The sequence below is a fragment of the Brassica napus genome, chromosome C2, assembly GCF_020379485.1.
Source record: "Brassica napus cultivar Da-Ae chromosome C2, Da-Ae, whole genome shotgun sequence".
NCBI lineage: Eukaryota > Viridiplantae > Streptophyta > Magnoliopsida > Brassicales > Brassicaceae > Brassica > Brassica napus.
The window spans coordinates 7,189,933-7,207,411 of NC_063445.1; the positions used below are offsets into that span (position 1 = coordinate 7,189,933).

The 17,479-nt window shown below is 39.0% G+C and overlaps 2 protein-coding genes, 1 long non-coding RNA gene and 1 other non-coding gene across 4 annotated transcripts; 3 read left to right on the forward strand and 1 right to left on the reverse strand.

Annotated features, from left to right (window-relative positions):
* Positions 1 to 3,553: 3,553 nt before the first annotated feature.
* Positions 3,554 to 4,466, forward strand: LOC106417701 (protein LIGHT-DEPENDENT SHORT HYPOCOTYLS 5). The gene has a single exon (XM_022695916.2). The coding sequence runs from the start codon at positions 3,716 to 3,718 to the stop codon at positions 4,259 to 4,261; it is 546 nt and encodes a 181-aa protein (XP_022551637.1). The 5' UTR covers positions 3,554 to 3,715; the 3' UTR covers positions 4,262 to 4,466.
* Positions 4,467 to 5,836: 1,370 nt separating this feature from the next.
* LOC125581498 lies at positions 5,837 to 7,837 on the forward strand. The gene is made up of 2 exons (XR_007319119.1): positions 5,837 to 7,430; positions 7,501 to 7,837. It is a non-coding gene; the product is annotated as an uncharacterized LOC125581498 (long non-coding RNA).
* A 6,629-nt stretch (positions 7,838 to 14,466) lies between these two features.
* TRNAS-CGA lies at positions 14,467 to 14,548 on the reverse strand. The gene has a single exon. It is a non-coding gene; the product is annotated as a tRNA-Ser (tRNA).
* Positions 14,549 to 15,244: 696 nt separating this feature from the next.
* On the forward strand, positions 15,245 to 17,359 carry LOC106388117 (transcription initiation factor TFIID subunit 15b-like). Its single transcript, XM_013828116.3, has 6 exons — positions 15,245 to 15,529; positions 15,604 to 15,694; positions 15,815 to 16,406; positions 16,542 to 16,692; positions 16,781 to 16,859; positions 17,012 to 17,359. The coding sequence occupies exons 1-6, from the start codon at positions 15,358 to 15,360 to the stop codon at positions 17,133 to 17,135; spliced, it is 1,209 nt and encodes a 402-aa protein (XP_013683570.2). The 5' UTR covers positions 15,245 to 15,357; the 3' UTR covers positions 17,136 to 17,359.
* The last annotated feature ends 120 nt before the right edge of the window (positions 17,360 to 17,479 follow it).

Below are 17,479 nucleotides of genomic sequence, written 5' to 3' on the forward strand. Positions count from 1 at the left end.
TCCTCGGACTAGAGATTGTGATCTAGAAGTCCGGAAGATTATACATCTTCAAGAGCTAGCTAACAGATTGCCAGATTCCTTTGCTGACCCAAATAGAGTAACCAAGTCATACATACCAGCTGCAAATGCACCAATAAGACTTGATGTCCGTGATGGACATAATCAGGCTGCTACTACGTCTAAACCACAATTGAAACGTGGTAGACCAGTAGGTTCCAAAGACAAAGAAGTTCGGAAAAGAAAGAGTGCAAAGAAATCCGACAAAGTGGAAACTCTAGACATGGAAAAGGAAACTCATGTACCACCAAAAGATACTTGGGACGCTAAGAATCAAGGTAATGAAGTTCCTGACAATAATGAGATCTCAATAAATTATGTCATGTCTGGAAGGAAATGGAACAGAAAACATGTCGACATGAGTGATATATTTGCTTATAATGTAGCAGTCGAATTGATGGATAATAAGGATCTAGAACCCACATCTATACTAGAATGTATGCAACGACCAGATTGGTTGAAATGGAAAGAAGCCATTAATGTGGAGTTAGAATCACTGAAAAAGAGAGGAGTGTTTGGACAGATCATCCGGACACCTCACAACATAAAACCAGTGGGATACAAATGGGTTTTTGTGAGAAAAAGAAATGAGAAAGGAGAAGTTGTGAGATATAAAGCACGACTTGTTGCACAAGGATTCTCACAAAGACCAGGAATAGATTATGAGGAAACTTATTCCCCTGTGGTGGATGCTACGACCTTAAGATTTCTAATAAGTCTGGCTGTAAGAGAAGGTCTTGATATGCGGTTAATGGATGTTGTAACTGCCTACTTATATGGTCCACTGGATAATGAGATATACATGAAAATTCCAGATGGTATTGAATTGAAAAACAAAGAGAGTTCTCGAGAACAACATTGTATCAGATTGAACAAGTCTCTTTATGGATTAAAGCAATCAGGTCGAATGTGGTACAATAGACTGTCCGAATATCTCCTGAAAGAAGGATACAAAAACGACCAGATCTGCCCATGCATATTCATAAAGAAGTTCAATAAGGGTTTTGTAATCATTGCAGTATATGTAGATGATTTAAATATCCTAGGAACCTCTGGAGAAATTTCCCAAACTGTTGAATATCTCAAGAAAGAATTCGAGATGAAAGATCTTGGAAAAACAAAGTTTTGTTTGGGATTGCAACTTGAGTATATGAAAGATGGAATTCTTGTGCATCAAAAGGCATATACAGAAAAAGTACTCAAAAGATTTAATATGGACCAGTCTCACCCATTGACTAGCCCCATGGACCATGGTCGTGAGAAGTTTTGGTCCGGACACTGACCCATTTGGTCCGAAGAAGAAAAATGAGGAAGTCCTTGGTCCCGAAGTGCCTTATCTCAGTGCCATAGGAGCTCTGATGTATTTAGCTGGCCACACACGACCAGACATCAGCTTTGCTGTGAACTTACTTTCTAGGTTCAGCTCCTGTCCGACCCAAAGGCACTGGAACGGGATTAAACATATACTTCTGTACCTACAAGGAACGAAAGACTTGGGTCTTATGTTTACTAACAAATCTAAGGAAGATTTAGTTGGTTTTGCTGATGCAGGTTATCTCTCTGATCCACATTATGCTAGATCTCAGACTGGTTATGTTTTTACACACGGTGGGACAGCTATATCCTGGCGGTCCATGAAGCAGACCATGGCAGCCACATCCTCTAACCACGCAGAAATATTAGCCATGCATGAAGCCAGCCGTGAGAGTGTATGGATGAGATCCATGACACATCATATTCGTACCACTTGTGGTATGATCAAAGGAAAGGATCCACCGACCATCCTATACGAGGATAACACAGCATGCATCGCACAGCTTAAGGATGGATACATTAAAGGAGATAGGACGAAACATATTCTTCCTAAGTTCTTCTTTACACACGAGCTTCAGAAGGCATGAGAGGTCCAAGTATTGCAAGTCCGTTTGAGTGAGAATTCAGCCGACCTCTTCACCAAGTCACTACCAACCTCAACGTTCAAGAAGCTCATATGGAAGATAGGCATGCGTCGACTGAAGGATCTTCGGTGATGCATTCATCAGGGGGAGTTCATGTGTTGTACTCTTTTTCCTGTCTTGTTTTCCCTTTTACCACATTGGGTTTTGGGTTTGTCAAGAGAGGTTTTAATGAGGCAACATCCAAAGCATGAATGAACCTTGACCGGATGTGTCGATCAAGGGGGAGTGTTATAAACCATTTAGTGATCGACCCATTTATCAGCCCGTGTAGCAAGACGGGCCAAGCCCATTCGCAAGATCATATTGGCGCCTATCTACTCTTGTGTTTATCTACATTATAGTTAGTGTTTATCTTACGTATTGCTAGTCATTATCTAGTTAAGGATAAGTACGATCTCATGTCGATCCAGTACTTAGACCGTCATTACCATATGTATATAAAGACCAGTTGGTCGACCTAATAATATACACAAGTTCCCCTCTTCATTCACAACATATTGTTTAAATTCAATTATTGATAGCCCAATAAAAATTTTTAGTATGCCCAAAATTTAAATGATAAGATTAGATATTAAATGTAATATGACTTCTTAGTAATATGTCCATTAGGTCTATTTTTAAAAAGATCAGACATGAATCAAGGTTGTGATTTCTATTTTAATATATAAGATATTGGACCGACTATCTATTGATATGATTTGATGTATCAACAAGATATATAAATGATTAAATCAAAAAAATAAATCACGGGAGGCATCAATCGACTACAAAGCATTAGATTGGAATGGTAGTCTCAACGTCGCTAGCTTAACGTCCCTAAAAATAGCAGCCTTTAGATGTGCACATCAGAGATGTCAATTTCGAAAATCATTTGGTACATAACTTTGTTGAATGTAACTATGTAAGTGATGAAAATATATGATATAATTTTTTATTCCACATTAGATTGAAGTTGCATCTGATTGTAAACAGTTTTTTTTGGTTGAATATAATTTTACATTCATTCAAAAAATGATATATGGATAATTACTCTACTTTGTGACAAAAAAAAAAGGATAATTACTCTACTATTTTTTAAGAAAGTATCAGAAATGTGAAAGTATATATGTGAAATATAACCAAGATTTAGGGCCATATATATGTAAAATTTTAATTACTCTCACTCTTTTTTTTTTTTTACATTTTAGATGAACACGCAGCATTATTTTGACCAAATCAACGGGTATCCAATAAAAATAGTTATATTATAATCTTGTAAATTGTCATTACTATACCTATAAGCCTAAATCCTTAAGGTTTGCCGACACTTGTATTCATTTGTTTTCTTAATCCAATATAATATAGGTGTGAATCTTAAATCAACAAGAAGATTTATAAAAAAGCATACCAAGAAATCAAAATGAATTTATCAAACCAAAAAAACAAAATGAAAGCTAAAACATGATGGGCAATAGAAATTAGATGCATCTCAATTTCCATCTTCTTTTTCCTCACAGAAAGAAATATGATGATGGGACGTAAAAAAAGGTGAGCAACTACAATATGAATAATCAAGTCCAACTTGTTTGCTTGTGACTTGTGACTCAGCAAAAATAAAAGTCATCCTCTCTTTCTCACAATCACACACACACACACACACTTGACTCGCAAACAAAATCAAGAACCCAATACCTTAACTACATCCTGATATAATTACATAGATGGAGGGAGAAACCGCTGCGAAGGCAGCAGGGAGTTCCTCCTCATCACCAAGCCGATATGAGTCACAGAAAAGACGAGACTGGAACACTGTCCTTCAGTATTTAAAGAACCACAAGCCACCTCTGAGCCTGTCTCGTTGCAGTGGCGCACACGTCATCGAGTTCCTTAAGTACCTCGACCAGTTTGGTAAGACCAAAGTCCACGTCCTGGCTTGTCCCTTCTTTGGAGAGCCGAACCCACCGGCTCAGTGCACTTGCCCTCTCCGGCAAGCTTGGGGAAGCCTCGACGCTCTCATCGGCCGTCTAAGGGCTGCGTTTGAGGAAATAGGCGGTGGTCTTCCTGAGTCAAACCCTTTCGCTGCCAAAGCTGTTAGGATCTATCTTAAGGAAGTCCGTGAAACTCAGGCTAAGGCTCGAGGGATTCCCTACGATAAGAAAAAACGAAAACGGCCTCTTACAGCCAAGGCAACTCCCAACGTCGATGATGGAGAAAGCAGTGGAGGAAGTGGTGGTGCTGCTTTGGTCGTTTCTTCAACTATGGTATAGTCACGCCACCGACGGAATCCAAATACCTGATGCTAAATCTTAATAAAGTATATATAAATGGTTTAGTAATTATTATGTTCTTTACTTTCTAAATAATCAAATGTTTTGTGTATTAAGTATTGAGATGTATTATGTATACTGCAATTGTATACATGGAAAAGAGGATGACCCATTATTAATTAAAATTTTATTACGTTTAGTTATATACAGTGATCGCTTATTTTTTTCCACCGTGACTGATTGATCAGTACGAAAGTGTATATAGTTGAGATGTTTGTACGTGCGAACTCTCGAAGCTCACGTGAGTTGTGATTTTTCTCACAAGTCACGAATCTTCAGGTGCTTTCTTTTAAAAGCTTTAATGATGATGGTGAGCTTTGATGATGTTGGTGATGATCAATATCATCTTCTTACTCTCACACGTTATGTACTTGTTAATAGAAACATGGTAAGAAAAGAGGGATAATAATAGTATCAAGATCCATTTTTCTAAGAAATAGCAAAGATAAAATAAAAAAGGGAAATTTGGACTCATAACTATAATGGGCCATGATATTAAGCTTCTACCCACAGTAACACTTAGGCTACGATACAGTGTATATATTTGTGTATAATGGCCAAAATACCCCACCATGCGTCGTGGAAAACTGTAGGCCCCACCGGATCTTTCGTTTTGTCTAGCCCCTGGAAACTGAAACGTTTAGAAGTTTTATAAAAACAACACCCCGACAAAGACGGAATCTTTAGAGAGTGTCCAAGTTTGTGTGGCTTTTGGAGGAAAAGGGGTTCTCTATCGTGAGTCGGTGTGGTATAGAGCGAGTAAAGGGATAACAGAAGCTAGGGTTTGCGAGGCGGTTGTAATTGGCGTTGGGAGGCGCGATTGAAGAGGGTTAACGGAAGGAATCGAGGTACGAACTTAAATCGGCGATTTGCAGTCTATCATAATCATTAATTTAGCCTATCCTTTTTCCGCCAAACCAATCGTGTTTACGGTACTTAAATCGACCATTTCCACTATATTGCAGATCTGTGAAGAAGTTCTGAACGGCGGCTGAGTAGAAAGGTAAATTTACAGCATTGTTGCATGCGATTAAGTTTTTAAAGGCAATCTGTTATATGTTGCGTTTCGCGTGTTTGTTTATGTGCTTTGGTGTCTGCAAATCATTTATGGGTTTGGTTGGGGTGTTGGAAGACAATTATAGTTAAGCGATTGTATCGCATGTGATTTAGTTTAGCGATTCTGTTGCATGCGATTATGTTTTTAAACGATATCTGTTATATGTCGAGGTTCGCATGTTGGGCTATGTCGTTGGTGTCTGCAAATCGTTTCTGCGTTTGGTAGTGGTATTGAAAGACAATTACTATAACTATACTATGTTAGATAAAGAATAGTATGGTGTGGTATGGTGTCATGTATGGCTGGTTAAGCGTTTTCTGTGCTATTGACTTCAATATGTGTCTATTTGGTTTGCAACAACACTATAACTAGCATGTATGTCGAAGTTGGGCTTGTTATTGTCTTAGGGCGTCGGAATAATTAATATATTTTGTTCCGTTCGTATAGTAGGTCTGATGTTGTGTCTTTGCAGGGAAAGAATGGAAGAGTTAGGTTTGCCAGAGCGCTTGTTTCTGACCGGATATGAACCTACGGGGTGAAAAAGAATTAACAACTATTTCAATTTGCGATGGATTGAGGTCGTAAAAGCAGCACTTTCAGATTCTCAACAGAAGATGTTGGCGGAATCTCAGTTTAGACAACTCATGCTAATGGGGTCGCATATTTCAGTTATGTTTGCACACTAGATGTTGTCCCGTCAGTTGGTTACCCGGAAGCTGTATGAGCTGTGGTGGTTGTTCTGCTTATACATATATCGTCGATCCATTTCATTACCTAGAAACCTCAGAATGGAATTGGAGGTGTCTCCACTTTCTACCTGTTATCACAATTTCCCTGTCTATACTATATAGCATATAGTCTGGTAAACTTGTTATCCAAAAACATTAAATGCTTTACATACTCTATATCCCGCAACAATACACTGACCCAATCCCTTGTGATAGTTAGACTTCACTTCTTATCAGTTGTTCTATTTTTCCATATATCCTTCTTCTATGTTATCACCTATAAACCTCAGCCGGGGAAATACAGGTGTGTTCCCTTGTATGCATGTTCCCAAAATGTTCCAGACTATTCTGCACATCGTATGGTCTAGTCATATTGTAAACTACAATTGGGTCGGTAAAACAACGTATTTTGTGTCCGCATAATTTCTCAAATACCTCACCCTCTTCCAAGGAACAGGCTTTACCATGTTATATGTATAAGCAGAACCTAAGCAGTTTGTTGCGAAATCGGGAGCACTAGTCGCGTATTTAAAATACAGTATCGTTAGTTGCCGACTTGCAACTCATTGGTGATGTTTTGAATAATTAAGTGCGTGGTTAGGATATAAAAGTGACAGACTATTCTATTATAGGTTTGGTACAACTCATTTACGCACATGCTCTTTTTTCTTTCCTCTCCGTGGACACGCACACGCACTTGAAAGGTCAATTCCCTCACTTTTGGCCCAAACCTGTCCCTTCCTTGGACTGTTACTGTAGCATGGGTATATTATCTAATTGTTTTCCAATTATGAATATACACCAAATTCTCCCAATAAAAAAATAATAGTGGAGGGTCTTAAATAAATACATAAGTTCAAATTTGAAAAGGACTAGTGCCAACCTAGCATTAATTCTCTTGGTAACCATAGTAATAAAGAACCACAGCTTATAAGCGGTGTTCTGGTGGCCGGTGACTTTATAGTCGCCGGTCACTGATCTTTCTTTTTTTTTCTGTTTTTTGTTGTATTATAATCTTCGATCTCTAAGATCGATCTTATCTTCCGGTTGCGGATAGTTCTTTTCGTGATAGGCGATATGTTGTGTTAAAGTATTTTGGTGTGTTAAAATCCGTTTCTTGGCTTTTTTTATTTTATTCTTATCGTGTTTAATTTTGAGGGGTTCTTAATCTATTCGTTAGATAAGCTTGGCTTCTTACTCAGATGAGGTATCAATCTTCGTTAAAAGAATATTATCGCGTAGTATCCAATCGAGTATGAAATCAAGATGATTGATCAAGCGATGGAGAATCGATGCAGTTTCAGATAAGCCGGAGTTCTCTGTTGTAAAATTCTGTTAAGACTCTGCTTCCATCTCCTTAAAGCTTCTCACTGGAGTTCATCTCTTGCGTGTAGATGAAGAGCCTTAAAACATCAACAGCGATCTCAGAAAGGAAGAGCGGTCAAGCAATTTCAACCTAATCGAAGAAAGGTGTTTGGGTCATCGATCTGGCTGTTTCTCCGGTGATACCTCTGACGTCCTCTTTCGATTCCAGATTCGTCTTTTCCACATGATGGGACACGTGGTGATCATGCAATCCAAACCTTATATTTTTAACACGTGTTTTCTTGTTGTAAATTTTATTTTCAGAATGTGGACAAGATTTGGGCTGAATATGTATATGAGACTGGGCTGAGTTGTTTGTATATTTGGGTTTGAAGCCCTTTAATAAAATGCCGACAAAAAAAAAAATTTCTCTTGGTAACCAATATACAAATCTTTATCATAATATAGAGAAACTCTAGACTCTCATTCTTTTGATTTTTTTTTCCAAGCCTAACACATTTTTAAGTTTTATTTCAAACGTTACACACTTTCATATATCTCGAACTCAAATTAAGCACTTTCTTAGCACCAGGAAAAAAAACAGTTAGCTAATTAGGTAGTATATAATAACTAGAGTTGATTACATGGTCTTCAAGATGGGATAGTGCTGCTCTGGAACGTCCAAATTAGTAAGATGGCAGATTGAAATCCTACATGTACATATTTTGCCATGAATTTATTTTCCAAAAGAGCATAATATATTTTGAGAATGATTATAGTTACTAGTTGTTTCAATTCACGATGGAAAATAACAAAAATATATAACAACTATTTAACAGAAGAAAAAACTAATGTTATGTTTCGACTAAAAGTAAAAATAAATAAAATTAGTGATGTGCAGAATATATAAATGAGTAGACAACTAAATTGAAACGAATATGAATAGAGTGATCAACTGTGTCTGTGCGCTAAAAGAAAATGGAAGGTGTTGTGAAACTAGAGAATAAAATCTATGTTTCTGTATTATTCATAAACATAAGTAGCATTTTATATATAGAAAATTACACCGTCGTAGAATAATGAAAATACTAAAGAAAGAAAATACAAATATGGAAAGAGTACAAATATGGAAAGAGTACAAATCATAATCTAATAAGAAAAATGCAAGATGCCGATTATCTCTCTCTCTCCTCACGGTCGACTTTCTCTCTCTCTCTAGCATTGGGCCGGTTATGGACATCCACAATATGATTTATAACACTCCCCCTTGGATGCCATAACCATACATGGATTGTAATACGGTTTAGATGTTGCCTCATTAAAACCTTACCAGAAAAACCCATTGGGACAAAACCATGGTGAAGGAAAAAGAGTACAACACGTATTACTCCCCCTGTTCTGAACAACTCGCGGCTGGCCTCATGAACAACCAAGATCTCCGAATGGTTTGAAGATGTGGCCGCGATCGCCTGCTTCATGGAACGCCATGATATGGCCGTTCCACCATGTGTCAAAACATAGCCTGTCTGTGATCGAGCATTGTGTGGATCCGAAAGATAACCTGCAACATCAAAATCAACTAAACCTTCTTTGTTTTGGTTAGTATAAAATAAACCCAAGTCTTTCGTTCCTTGCAGGTAACGAAGAATATGTTTAATCCCGTCCCAGTGCCTTTGGGGTGGACAAGAGCTAAATCTAGGAAATAGATTCTCGGCAAAACATATATCTGGTCGTGTGTGACTAGCAAGATACATCAAAGCTCCTATGACACTGAGATAAGGCACTTCGGGACCAAGGACATCTTCATCGTCCATCTTAGGACGGAATGGATCAGTGTCCAGGCCGAGAGACCTCACGACCATGGGGCTAGATAAGGGGTGAGACTCGGCCATGTTAAATCTCTTAAGTATTTTTTTTTATGTATATGCCATTTGATGCACAAGGATTCCATCTCTTATGTACTCAAGCTATAATCCCAAACATAATTTCGTTTTTCCTAGATCTTTCATCTCGAATTCTTTCTTAAGATATTCAACTGTTTGGAAAATCTCTCCAGAGGTTCATAGGATATTCAAATCATCAACATACACTGCTATAATTACAAAGCCTTGGCCGAATTTCTTTATAAAGATACAAGGACTGATCGGATCATTCTTATATCCCTCTTTCACTAAGTACTCACTTAGTCTATTGTACCACATTCGGCCTGATTGTTTCAATCCATAAAGTGACTTATTCAACTTTATACAGTGTTGTTCTCGAGTACTCGATTTGTTTTTCAACTCTATACCCTCTGGTACTTTCATATAAATCTCATTATCCAGTGGACCATAAAAGTATACAGTTACTACATCCATTAACCGCAAGTCTAAGTTTTCTCTTATAGCCAGACTTATCAGGAATCTAAAAGTAGTAGCATCCACCACATGAGAATATGTTTCCTCATAATCGATTCCTGGTCTCTGTGGGAATCCTTGTGCAACAAGCCGTGCTTTATATCTCACGACTTCACCATGTTCATTTCTTTTCCTCATAAAGACCCATTTGTATCCAACTGGTTTAACATCATATGGTGTTCGGATTATAGGACCGAAAACACCTCTTTTCTTTAAAGAATTTAACTTCACGTTTATAGCTTCTTTCCATTTGATCCAATCTGATCGTTGAGTGCACTCATAAATAGACGTGGGTTCATGATCCTCATTATCATCCATGATTTCAAGTGCTACATTGCATGCAAATATATCATCAATGTCGACATTATTTATGTTCCATTGTATCCTAGACAAGACATAATTTATTGAGATCTCATTATTATCAGGACCTTCAGTACCTTGAATCTTGGCGTCCCAAGAATCAGTATTAGATACATCAGGGCCGGCCGCATCTAAGCATTCATGATCGGCCGCGATCGCTATTAGGGTTTTGGGATCGGCCGCGACTAAGTCCCGAGATTTAGGAACGACCGCGGTCGCTTCTAGGATTTTAACAACCTCAGTTTCAATCTCTGCACCTTTCTTAGTTTTTCTAGGGTTCTTATCTTTGGAACCTATTGGTCTACCACGTTTCAAACGTTGTCTAGACTCTGTAGCAACTTGATTGTGTCCCTCTTGAACATCAATTCTTATTGGTGCATTAGCAGCTGGTATATATGACTTAGTCACTCTTTTCGGGTCAGCAAAGGAATCTGGCAATTGATTAGCTAGCTTTTGTAAATGTATAATCTTTTGGACTTCTAAATCACATTCCTGAGTCCGAGGATCTTGCCAAGATAAGGATGTTTGATTCCATGTAATCTTTTTTTTACCAGCTTATTGCTATCTCCCCCTAATGTTGGATGTTCGGATTCATCAAAGTGACAATCCGCATACCTTGCCTTAAATAAATCACCCGTAGTTGGCTCAAGATATTTTATAATCGTGGGGAAATCATATCCAACATATATCCCCATCCTCCTTTGAGGTCCCATCTTTGTTCTCTGTGGTGGAGCAATTTGTACATAGACGGCACAACCAAATGTCTTAAAATGAGATATGTCTGGCTCATGACCCGTAAGCAATTGTGATGGGGAATATTTATGTTCACTAGATGGTCTGATACGAATCAGTTCGGCCGTGTGCAAGACCGCGTGTCCCCAAACTGTGGTCGGAAGCTTAGACCTCATAAGCAATGGTCTAGCTATTAGCTGAATTCGTTTTATGAATGATTCGGCCAAGCCGTTTTGTGTATGTACATGTGCCACGGAGTGTTCCACACTTACCCCTATGGACATACAGTAATCATTTAACGCTTGGGACGTGAACTCACCAGCATTGGTCTCTATCATTCTGACCTTAGCATAGTAAAAGTCCAGTAGAGAGCGCATGTATAGACTCTAGGACTTTCTTATAGCCTTGGCCGATCTCTATAATCTGAAGGAACTCTTTGTTTCCTTCGCCCTTAGTCTCAATATGAAAGTCATTCATTCTAATGTCTTTAAATCTCAATAGGCTTCTCTTAGAGCTGGGTGAATACAATGCATCAGATATCTCTAGATGCGTACCCTTAGGCAACATGATGTTAGCCTGGCCGTAGCCCTCTATGAGACTGGCTATACCCGGAATGATACTTTAGAGACTTTATATAAAAAACTTTCAATCATTAATAAAATAAGTTCAAAGCAATCAAAACATAGAAAACATAACGCAAAGAACACGAAAACATAGATGTCGAATTCAACTTCATTCTTTTAAACAATCTGAAGTTTCATAATCCATAAGATCGTCTCGTTCATGATTGAAATCATCTTCACCATCTTGATAAGTCATATGAGCTTCAGGATTCTTCCCTTTCAAACTCTCTTGGTAGAGGTCAACGAGATGTTTGGGAGTCCTACATGTCTTAGCCCAATGATTATCCATACCACATCTATGACACACGGATTTGGTCGAGTTTTGTGGCTTGAAAGATGTACCACGGCCTCCATAGGAGCCACAGCCATATGAGTTGCCTTGGCCTCGACCAAACGATTTTCGGTCTCGACCACCATGTCCATGCCAGTTTCCACGACCATGGTTGTGTTGGCTATCACTCTCGACATGGTTCGACTCTTTCTTAGCCTCTACGGTCGCATGTGCCTCAGGTAATGGGTTTGTTCCAGGAGGTCTCAATTCACTGTTTCTCATCAACAGTTCATTGTTCTGCTCAGCGAACAAGAGACAAGAGATCAGATTAGCATAAGTTGTGAAGCCTTTTTCACGGTACTATTGTTGTAACAACACATTGCTTGTGTGGAAGGTGGAAAAGGTTTTCTCAAGCATATTCTTATCTGTTATATTCTCAACACACAGTTTCAAATTTGAAACTATTTTAAACAGGGCCGAGTTATACTCGTCCACGGACTTGAAGTCCTGGATTCTGAGATTCCTCCAATCATACATAGCCTTTGGTAATAACACTGTTCTCTGGTGATCATATCTCGTTTTCAACTCTGTCCAAAGGTCTAGAGGATTCTCAATAGTCAAATACTGATCTTAAAGACTCTCAATAAGATGATGACGTATAATTAATATCGCACTGTCTCTATCTTTCTCACTTGCATTATTGCCCTCGGTGATACATTCACCGAGTCCTTTGGATTTTAAGATGATTTTAGCATCAAGTGCCCATTGCAAGTAATTATCTCCAGAGAGACTTAGGGCAGTAAAATCAAAGTTGTTGATTTTCGACATCTGAAATCATATGTTTCATAATTTAGATTTAAAAGTGTTCAAGCGAATGCAATAAATATGCTCAAGCAATCCGGATTCTAGGTATGATGCAAATAGGTCTTCGTATATGATGCGTACATGTTCAATCTTAGCATTTAGATTCTATATGCAATCAGTTCGTACTATTATGCATGCATGATGCAAACAAGCCGCACGGCTACAATCTTAGCAAACGGTTTCAATGCAATTAATACAATGGTTATTCGTTTTCAATCTTAGCAAACGGTTTTCTAAGAGTTCAATGTGTAATTGCAATCAAACAGTCGAGCAATGCAACAATTAGGGTTCATTCGAGAATGTATGAAAACTATCAATACTAGCCGGATCATTATCAAGACGAGAATGCATAAATCATTTAACCTAGCAAGCGATTTCTATTTCAATTCAAGCATTCGGTTTTAATCAATCAAACAAGATAGTATTCGATTTTAATTTCAAGAAATTAGGGTTTCGATCAAACAATCAATACGACTTCAATTTCAAAATCATTCAATCGGTTTTATCAATTCAAACAACCAAATTCAAGAATGAGATTATCAATCCTAGCAATCGATTTCTATGTGATCAAATTCAATACGGTTTTAATTAATCAAGACTAGCATACTATACCCAAACATACAATCATTCAAACAATCAATTTCGATTCAAAGCATTAGATTAGGGTTTCGATTTTAATTCATTCAATCAATCAATTTGATTTCGAATTAGGGTTTATAAAATCGAATGTGTTTTAGTATTAGGGTTTTAAATAAAATCGATTTCATGCATTCATGCAATAAGCATGTATGCGGCTAGGATCATGGATATTAGGGTTTCGATTTTGATCTTAGATCATTGGGGTTTTGAGATTCAAAACCATTAAGGTTTCGATTTTAATTGATCAAACAATCAATCTCGATTAGGGTTTGGGGTATCGAACTTATGATTATGAGCTTCGATTTACTCATTGTGGATTTGATTTATTACCCTATGGTTTTGATTTCAACATTAGATCATACTATTAGGGTTTGTAGTTTTTATGGTTTCGATTCTTATCAAACAATCAAATTCGATTATGGGTTCTCTTTAAGGTTTCGAATTACCTTAACCTCAAGTAGGGTTGAATGGACCACCAAAGAGATGAACCGCGAGCTGGAACTGATCGGAACGTGATCTGATGTTGTCGCGAGCTGTCTGATTGCTGAGATCGGGAACGCGAGCTGTCCAACGTGCTGATCGGGTCGCGAGCTATCTGAGATCGTCTTGTTTGCGAGCTGAGGTTGAACAAGCCGAGATCGTCTGAGCTAGGATTAGGAACGCCTTGAGCTGAAGCTGATCGGGAACAGATTGCAAACAAGGATCGTGATGTAAGGTTTCGCGATCGGGATTAGGATGGTTCGCCAGTAAGGATGTTCGCCGATTAGGGTTAGGGTTTTGGGCGGTTTGTTTTAGCTTAGGGATTTAGATTCTATCGTGCTGATAACGTGTTGTGAAATTAGAGAATAGAATCTATGTTTCTGTATTATTCATAAACATAAGGAACCCTTTATATATAGGGAATTACACCGTCATAGAATAATGGAAAGACTAAAGAAAGGAAATACAAATATGGAAAGAGTACAAATCATATAATCTAATAAGGAAAATGCAAGATGTCGATTCTCTCTCTCTCCTCACGGTCGTCTCTCTCTCTAGCATTGGGCCGGTTATAGACATCCACAATATTATTTATGATAGTAGGATATTTTTCACATTCCACTTGTCAGTAGAGTAGGGACAAAAACGTGTGTCCTTAAGAAATAGAAGAAAACTGAATAAAAAATCAGACGTCGACAGCAGGATTCAAACCTGCGCGGGCAAAGCCCAATTGATTTCGAGTCAATCTCCTTAACCACTCGGACATATCGACAATTTGTTTACAGTTAAACACAAAACTAATACAACACAAAATAAACGACTTCCTTATAGAAAAAAAATCCAGTGTAAATTGGTCAGTGCCAATCTTCTTACTGTGGACTTATCTTCGAAGAATTCTTTACAATCATCAATTATAGAGTATTCCACACTTGGATTGGTTTGCACGTAGCAGTTGTAGATGAGCTATTTCTCTAGAGCTATGGCAACAACCAGTAAAGCCCTTTTCTCAATGGAGCTAGCAGCGATGAACATCCAAGATGCTTTAGCTAAGGCGAGCTTGGCAAGTGGAGGGAAGCTCGTAGTCCTCTCTAGCTTTGACTCCTTTCTTTCTGAATCTGGTCGACCTTCTTCATGGCTGCTCAACAAGGCAATGATCCAACTCCTCTCCTTTCTCACAAGGCATCACTCTCATTTCCTTGTTTCAATCTTTCCTTTTCTAAGCTTAATCACCGACGGCGGAAGCGTTCTTGAAAGAACTGATAAGTCACTTACAAAAAAAGACTGGTCCTGACTCTGCTCCGCGCTCAGGTTGAAAACCTCTTGGGACTCAAATTCGGTTGTCTCAACCATAAGCCATATTAAAACTAAAAAAATAATATTGGGCTGGGCCAATAAGGTTACATGCCTATGGGCCATTTAGACGGTGTCGTTTTGAGTCATAGAAAAGAACGTTCAGTTGGTTTTACAAACCGGTCGGCAAAGATGAGATTTTAAGACAATTAAAAGAGACAAAACTGTTTCTTAAGAAGCTGACAGTTAGCAAAAGAGTTTTGGTCTGTCGTGTATCGCAAACCCTAGGTCATGTCTGGTATGTACAATCAAGACGGCGGCGGAGGTGCGCCTATCCCGTCCTACGGAGGAGGTGGAGGTTATGGCGGCGGTGATGCTGGATATGGAGGACGCGGTTCCTCCGGCGGAGGTGGATACGGCGGACGCGGTGGTTACAGCGGCGGAGGCGGAAGAGGCAATCGAGGTTTGTGACTCTGATTGCTCCAGATCTGAATTTTCCGTGAATGATTTGTCCTTGAATGTTTTGATTCGATTCAGGCGGCGGCGGTGGATATCAAGGAGGTGATCGCGGTGGTAGAGGAGGTGGTGGTGGCGGCAGAGATGGTGATTGGCGTTGCCCTAACCCTAGGTAATGATTGCACTAATCTCTTAATCTTTTAGTTTATTTAGGATCCCATTGTGTAATGAAATTAGATTGTCTGCTGGCTTCCTTGTTGTTTACTTTATCCTCGGAACTGTTTGTATATAGCTGTGGGAACGTGAACTTTGCAAGAAGAGTTGAATGTAACAAGTGTGGTGCACCTGCTCCATCTGGTACTGGTGACCGGGGAGGTGGTGGGTATAGCCGAGGTGGAGGTGGTCGTGATAGTGGTAGGAGCTATGAGAGTAGTAGATATGATGGTGGCAGTAGGAGCAGTGGTGGTGGTGGCTCTTATGGTAGTTACAATCAACATAGAGATAGGGATAATGGTTCTTATGGTCAGGGTCCTACACCTCCTCCCTTGGCACCTATTCCATCTTATGATGGTTCTGGGAGTTACCCTCCACCACCTTCCGGGTATGGTATGGAAGCAGTTCCCCCTCCTTCAAGCTATGCTGGTGGACCCCCATCATATGGTGGTCCCACAAGGGGTTATGGTGGTAGAGGTGGTGGCTACGATGGTGGTAGCGCTCCTCGAGGCCAGGAAGCTAGTGATGGAGGAGATGCAGCCGCTGAAAAAGTCAAGCAGTGTGATGAAAATTGTGATGAGACTTGTGATAATGCCAGAATATACATCTCTAATTTACCCCCGGATGTGACTGTTGATGAACTCAAGGATCTCTTTGGTGGCATTGGCCAAGTAATAACACTGGTCTTTTTTTACTTCTGTTGTGTTTTTAACTTATGTGAATGAGCTTTCTCCCTTGACATGGATTCTTGTTTCTTTATTTGTTTATTGGTGTGCTGATTTGAAAGTGCACTTTCTGTTGGATAGGTTGGAAGAATCAAGCAGAAGCGGGGTTACAAAGATCAGTGGCCTTATAACATCAAGATTTACACTGATGACAAGGGAAAAAATAAAGGTGACGCCTGCTTAGCGTATGAAGATCCTAGCGCCGCACACTCTGCAGGCGGCTTTTTCAACAGTATGTACCAGTACCATGGAATTGCAGTCTTGTTTATTGAATTATTTAAAAAGTTCTATTTGATGAAGGATGGTGGATTGTTTTGTAGATTATGAAATGAGGGGGAACAAGATTGGTGTAACGATGGCAGAGAAGTCTGCGCCCAAAGCTCCTGCTTTTGACCAGAGGTAGCTTTCTTGATTCTTTATTAGTACTTTCCCATCTTTAGTCACCACTACTACATCTTGTAGGTTGTTGTCACTTTTATATTCAGCAGTAACCTGGTTTTTTTTATTCGTTGGTAATTATGTGTTCCTTGCAAAACTTGTAAATGGTGCAGAGGCGGTGGTAGAGGAGGAGGAGGAGGAGGAGGTGGCTATGGTGGGGGAGACAGAAGAAGGGATAACTATGGGTCAGGACCAGACAGAAACCACCATGGGGGAAACAGGTCTCGTCCATATTGAGAGAAAGAGAAGAATCAATGAAGCAGATGTTATTTGTTCTAAGAGTTGTGTGTTCTATGAATTATCAATATATTGGAGATACCAAACAAAAATGTAGCTGGACATGTCTGATACCTCCTCTATTTTTTCTTAGGTAGGGTTCACTCGAAATATCTATCATTTGTTGGAGAATATTATTGTGTGAATATGTAAGAGATACAAAAATATCAAACCAGTTTCGGATGTTTGCCGTCTACATAAACATTCTGTTTGAAGTAAAGGGGCTCCTTCTCAGCTATCTTGGAATCCTTCTCAATTAGACAAAGATCTCGGTTCTCTTTACCTGTTCAATCTCGTAAGCAAGA

Bases quoted from the DNA above. Each gene is read 5' to 3' on its own strand.
- LOC106417701 (XM_022695916.2), top strand. From the start codon at position 3,716: ATGGAGGGAGAAACCGCTGCGAAGGCAGCAGGGAGTTCCTCCTCATCA.
- LOC106388117 (XM_013828116.3), top strand. From the start codon at position 15,358: ATGTCTGGTATGTACAATCAAGACGGCGGCGGAGGTGCGCCTATCCCG. The intron at 15,695-15,814 runs GTAATGATTGCA...GTTTGTATATAG, and splicing joins TGGCGTTGCCCTAACCCTAG to CTGTGGGAACGTGAACTTTG. The intron at 16,860-17,011 runs GTAGCTTTCTTG...TAAATGGTGCAG, and splicing joins GCTCCTGCTTTTGACCAGAG to AGGCGGTGGTAGAGGAGGAG.